We start from the raw sequence: 6211 nt of genomic DNA, 5'->3' as shown, positions 1-6211 counted from the left end.
GGTTGAGTTGAGCTGGGTTGGATTGGGATGGGATGGGATGGGTTGAGTTGATTTGGGATGGATTAGGATGGGATTGGTTGGGTTGAGTTGAGCTGGGGTGGATTGGGATGGGATGGGATGGGTTGAGCTGGGGTGGATTGGGATTGGGATGGGTTGGGTTGAGTTGAGCTGGGTTGGATTGGGATGGGATGGATTGAGTTGATTTGGGTTGGATTGGGATGGGATGGGTTGGGTTGGTTTGAACTGGGTTGGATTGGGATGGGTTGGGTTGGGTTGAGTTGAGCTGGGTTGGATTGGGTTGGGTAGAGAGGATAGTTATGGGTTACCCTCTGCGTTTGTGTCATGAAGGTCAACATACAGGTATTATCGTGCACATTGGTTATTCTATCCTCACCTCATGGGGTGCAGGTCAAACATTGGAGGTTGCAACTCAGCCAGTTCGATAGCTGTGATCCCAACGGCCCAAATATCACACTGCTGATTGTAACCACCCTTCTTCTCCACTGCTGCCACTTCTGGTGCCATCCTGAGTGCAAAATGAGATGGGCATTAACAAGTTGGAGCAGGGGCAGGACAAGGATGTTTCTGACGAGAGAGTGAATACACAAAACGCAACCGGGCAACTGAATGCTGAACCACTCATTATCGGTGTTGTCTGATCTGATTAACATCCCTGTCTCTATGTCAAAAAGACCTGGGTCCAATTACAAGCCAGCCCTTAGCTGCCACCACCCCCCCCATCAACACCTTACAGACTGCCCGATCAACCAGACAAGCCACAGGGGATGTTGGAAACAGATACGGTCAGTAAAATGTGACAGACCACCTCCAGAGCCCAGGAGAGAAAAGATTGATTCCCAACATGGACCAACATTTTCCCAAAGCTTGACAGCATTGACCCTCTGACCGTGCGGCGCTCCCACAGTACTGAGCCTCTGACAGTGCCCGCTCCCTCAGCACTGACCCTCCAACAGTGCCCGCTCCCTCAGCACTGACCCTCCAACAGTGTGGCGCTCCCACAGTACTGAGCCTCTGACAGTGTCCGCTCCCTCAGCACTGACCCTCCGACAGTGCCCGCTCCCTCAGCACTGACCCTCCGACAGTGCCCGCTCCCTCAGCACTGACCCTCCGACAGTGCCGGCTCCCTCAGCACTGACCCTCCGACAGTGCCCACTCCCTCAGCACTGACCCTCTGACAGTGCGCGCTCCCTCAGCAGTGACCCCCTGACAGTGCGGGGGCCTGTAGTTATCGAGGTGTATTCGGCGAGGTGTGTATGATTTACCAGTATGGTGTACCAATGAAAGACTTCCTCTTGCCCACTGAGGCTGTAAGCTCAGCTGAAACACCAAAATCCGCTGCGAATGAAGAGAGACAGAGAGTCACTTCCTTTGAGCCCAACAGCTCCCATCCGACAATCTGTGACCCACTCACCCCTGGCCAAATGTCAGTGTCATCTCCCTCTCAGCAGCTCACGTTTCAGTTTTACTTTTATAACATCACCTCCTCGTTCTGTTTGACCCTCAGGAGGAAACATCCTTCCTGTGTCCACCTTCTCCAGACTGTAGTCACTTTAATCAATCAGCCCCCTCTCTCTTCTACGCTCCAGGAGTCTGTGTGACCTTTCCCTGCGAGATAACCCATTCAATCCTGGTGCTAATTGAGTAAACCCCCTCTGAACAGCTGTCCAACACACTCCCCTCCTTCCAACTTTTACAGATACACTACAGAAAGCGTTCTATCCTGGTACATAACGGCCTAGTACAGCAACTGCTCTGCCCAGGACCGTTAGAAACTACAGAGGGTTGTGAACACAGCCCAGACCATCAGACAAACCGACTTCCCATCCATTGGCTCCATCTGCACAGCTCGCTGCCTCAGAAAAGCAGCCATCATCATCAAAGACCCCTCCCATCCCAGTTATAATCTCTTCCAGCCTCAGGCAGGAAATACAGAAGCTTAAACACATGCATCAATAGCTTTTTCCCTGCTGTTGTTAGACCTCTCCAATTACAAACCTAATGTTGATCTCGCTGTTTGTGCACTTTTCTGCAGGTGTAACCCTGTATTCCCTGCTCTGTTCTATCCCCCTATGACCTTCGTGTGGTAGGATCTGCCTGTACTGCATGCAAAACAAAACTTTCCACTGTATTTAGGTACATGTGACAACAATAAATCAAATCACATCAAAATATTGGTCCCGCCAATACCCTGTAGAACTGGAGCAAAGCGTCATTATTCAGCCCCTCTTGTCAGGAAGAATAGTGCCCCAATGACCTGCCTAGCTACATGCTGCAGCTGTGGGCTCATGTGTTACGACTCAGAGAACGCTGACACAAAATTAATGCCACCTCCCGTTACTGCACACAGACACCATCCCCCTCACCGACGATGTGACATTGGCTCGTTCCCAGACATATCTCACCTAGCTTGACATCCCCTTGATCAGTCAACAGAATATTCGCTCCCTGTGGGAAGGGGACAGAGCAGAAGACAATGTTAAAAAGCAGGAGGTTTGACTGGGACGTCTCACGCCCACGTTCAGAGCCCCCACCTCCCCCACATCACCCCCCTCCGCTTACCGGACCACGGGCTCTCGTTAAGAGCACGGGATGGGGCAGAACTCAAGCAGCCCCACGTCAGAAATGCCCTCAGCTGGCCCAGAGAGGGCTCAGGTGAGAGGATGCCCATCGATCTCTTTCAGTGCCAGCCTCATGCCAGGCCAGGTGAGGGCACCCACCGGGAAGAGACTTTGGCAGATCATGTTGTCAAACTTCCTCAGACGATTCATGGGAACATTGTCTGTAGGAAGCACATTTTTAAACTGAAGCGGGGTTCGGGAAGGATTTACCAGGACGTTGCTAGCTAGGCTCGGGGCATCTGTCACTTGAGCATAGGGAGGTTTATAATAAGAGAGGTTTATAATCACAAGGGGCGTAGGTAAGGTGAAGGTCCTGTCCCCAGGGTGGGGGACCCCAAAACTAGAGGGCATAGATTTAAGGTGAGAGGAGAAGGATTCAAAAAGGGACCTTTTTCACACACAGAGGGTGGTTCGAGCTCCCAGAGGGAGTGGTAAATGCAGGTACAGTTGCAACATTTAAAAGGACAGCTACATGAACTGGAAAGGTTTAGAGGGATATGGGCCTAACACAAGCGAATGGAACTAGTTTAGTTCGGGAAAGCTGGTCGGTGTGGATCAGTTGGACCAAAGGGTCTGTTTCATGCAGTGTGACTCTCAGAAGCATGTTCTTGTGTCATGGGGGAACTGGGTGGGCATGGTGGCTCAGTGATTAGCACTGCTGCCTCACAGCGCCAGGGACCCGTGTTCGATCCCACCCTCGGGCAACTGCCTGTGTGGAGTTTGCGCATTCTCCTCGTGTCTGCGTGGGTTTCCTCCAGGTGCTCCGGTTTCCTCCCACAGCCCAAAGAACGTCCAGGGATGTGCATGCTAGGTGGGTTAGCCATGAAAGAAGCAGGATTACAGGGATTGGGTTGGGGTGGGATGCTCTGCAGAGGTTCAGTGTGGACTGGATGGGGTGAAAGACCTCTTCCTGCACTGTGAGGATGCTACATTGTCCCCCCATCAAACACGCCCAGGGTCAGGGACAGCACGGGGTTAGATACAGAGTAAAGCTCTCTCTATAATGTCCCCGCATCCTGCACTGTAAGGATGCTAGGAGGAGGCCATTCAGCCCGGCAAGGCTGCTTCACCATCCAATCTGAAAATCTATCTCAATGCTGTTTTCTCACCATAACCCTCAATGCCTTCACATTCCGAAAACATGGCTCTCTCTTTCTCGAACATATCCAATGATCCGTCATCCACAGCATTCAGTGGGAGAGAATTCCAGAGGCTGACACCTTCTTGTGTGAACAAACCTTTCCTCATGTCCATCTTAAATGGTCTACCCCACCTACCCATATCGTGAGATCGTGACCCCCGGGTTATAGTCTCCCCAACCAATAAAAACATCCTCCCAGACTTGTGTCTGTCCAGCCTGAAGTTCATCACAATAAGACTACAGCCTGCATCCACTGGGTAAGAGACACATTTATCTGCTAAAGAGACAATAACGCTTGTTGAATGGTTTCCGGAGAATTTGGGTTCAAGACAGATTGGAGAAGGGGAACAGAAGGTCAAGAACTGTCACCAGTCATTGGCTTTGTTATAGAAGTTACATATTAAGGTTGAATGTGACGACACGCACATGGTATTCAGAGATAAACCAAACTCTCATTTCTCAATTCTGAACCCGGAAGGCAATCCCATAAACCTACCCGCCTCCTGCTAGAGGGTCTACTCCACCTGCCTCTCCTCCTCCCATCCTGTCTTACACACTCACTAACTCCGCCCATGCTGTGCTATTTACACCCAGTGAGAAGCAGCTCCGTCACACCATCGCTGGGTCCCAAAGCCATTGCAAACGAGATTGATGCTACGCGGCTGTCAACTGTGGAACTGGGGGATTTCCAAAGTTTTCAGGTTAGCCCCTTTCGGGGCAATGGTCTCATACAGCAAATCCGTGCGTGAGATCCCAGATTCCTGCTCGGATTTCTCAACGACACTGAATTCCCAAATCCTTTCCAACACAGCGCAGACATCTCTTCGGTGCGGAGGTGCCGGTGTTGGGCTGGGATGGACAAAGGTCAGAAGTCACGCGGCGCCAGGTTACGGTCCAACAGGTTTGTTTGAAATCACAAGCTTTCGGAGCGCTGCCCCTTTGTCGGACAAAGTGGGGCATCTCTTTGTCAGCAGGGGTCCTGTTGGGGGGGCCAAGGCTAGGTGCGGAGGGACATTATCCACCAGGTCACCAGGAGGGGGGGTTCTCAGTGAATGTGGAGAGAGACAGAGAGAGACTGGAGACGCTGGGACTGTTCCCCACAGAATGGGGAAAGGACGTTGAATCAAGGCATCTGGAATCAGGAAGGGGATCGAGTCAGTGAGACGGAGAAACCATTCCCAGCGGTCAGCGGAGGGACACGGATTGAGGAGAAATGGGAACGGGGGAGGCGGGGAGAATGTTTTATTTGAGGCAGCGAGTTGTTGTGATCTGGGACAGTCGGGAGCAGGTTAAACAGGAAGGAGCGGGGTGGGGGGAAGTAATAGTGGGAATGGAGGAATTTGTAGAGAGGTGTGAGAGGAGGGAGCAGGGGGTTTGGGAACTGGAGAGACCTTTCACAGCATGATGAACTGAGCGGCCTCCTCTTGTGGTCAGGAATGCTGGGTAAGTAGCAGGAAGCATGGCTGTTTTCCCTATCCCACCCTCCCATTCTTAACCCAGAGCAATCAAGTATCGGTTATCTTCCTGGCTCCAAAACACAGAGCTCAGCCCATGTGTGAGGGTGGTCAGAGCTCAGTGTGTCACAGTGGAGGGTTCCACACGGGACATCCCCAGGTTTACCTTGATATCTCGATGCATTTTCCCGTTGCTGTGAAGGTACTGCAAACCCTTTAAAACAGAAGGTTAAATTATTCATTAATCAGAACAAGTTATTAACGATTACAGAGTAAAGTTCCCTCTATGCCATCCCCCCCATCAAACACTCCCAGGACAAGGACAGCACGGGCTTAGATACAGAGTAAAGCTCCTTCTGCACTGTCCCCCACATCAAACACTCCCAGGGACAGGGAGAGCATGGGGTTAGATACAGAGTAAAGCTTCCTCTACACTGTCCCCTCCATCAAACACTCCCATGGACAGGGACAGCACGGGGTTAGTTACAGAGTAAAGTTCCCTCTATACTATCCCCCCCCATCAAACCCTCCCAGGACAGGGACAGCACGGGGTTAGACACAGAGTAAAGCTCCCTCTACACCGTTCCCCTCCATCAAACACTCCCAGGGACAGGGACAGCACGGGGTTAGACACAGAGTAAGGCGTTTCCTGACTGTGTGAATCTGTCTGAAATGGGGTGTTCACTTACCTGGAGCGTTTCTCTGCAGACGTAGGCAATTTGTTTTTCTGACAAGGGGCCGGTGACTGTTGTGGAAGAATAAAATTGGTTAGAAAGCAGTGAGGAGCTGCCGACCCTGACTAGTTTCGTTCTGTTTTACCAGCCGGCCAGTTACACAGGGTTTGGTTGTCTTGCTTCTGCCTATGTCGATCTCTGAACCCAATGAACTGTATCAGAGATAGTAGGAACTGCAGATGCTGGAGAATCCGAGACAACAAGGTGCAGGGCTGGATGAACACAGCAGGCCAAGCAGCATCA

The 6211-nt window shown here is 51.5% G+C and overlaps 1 protein-coding gene across 1 annotated transcript in view; it reads right to left on the bottom strand.

Annotated features, from left to right (window-relative positions):
* The window catches only part of LOC109926117 (mitogen-activated protein kinase kinase kinase kinase 3-like), a gene marked incomplete at its 3' end in the record, with an annotated part of 23516 nt that overhangs the window by 2953 nt on the left and 14352 nt on the right, over nucleotides 1–6211 (bottom strand). The window contains exons 5-9 of the mRNA XM_048592350.1: nucleotides 5924–5979; nucleotides 5401–5448; nucleotides 2424–2466; nucleotides 1284–1356; nucleotides 395–526 (exon numbers count right to left, since the gene is read on the bottom strand). Coding sequence (XP_048448307.1) covers nucleotides 395–526; nucleotides 1284–1356; nucleotides 2424–2466; nucleotides 5401–5448; nucleotides 5924–5979 — 352 coding nt within the window. The remainder of the gene's footprint in view (nucleotides 1–394; nucleotides 527–1283; nucleotides 1357–2423; nucleotides 2467–5400; nucleotides 5449–5923; nucleotides 5980–6211) is intronic.

This window comes from Rhincodon typus, unplaced genomic scaffold (genome assembly GCF_021869965.1).
Source record: "Rhincodon typus isolate 14 unplaced genomic scaffold, sRhiTyp1.1 hic_rhity00001058, whole genome shotgun sequence".
Taxonomy (NCBI): Eukaryota; Metazoa; Chordata; class Chondrichthyes; order Orectolobiformes; family Rhincodontidae; genus Rhincodon; species Rhincodon typus.
Note: the sequence above shows the minus strand (reverse complement) of the source record. Positions and strands in the feature narration are given on the sequence as shown.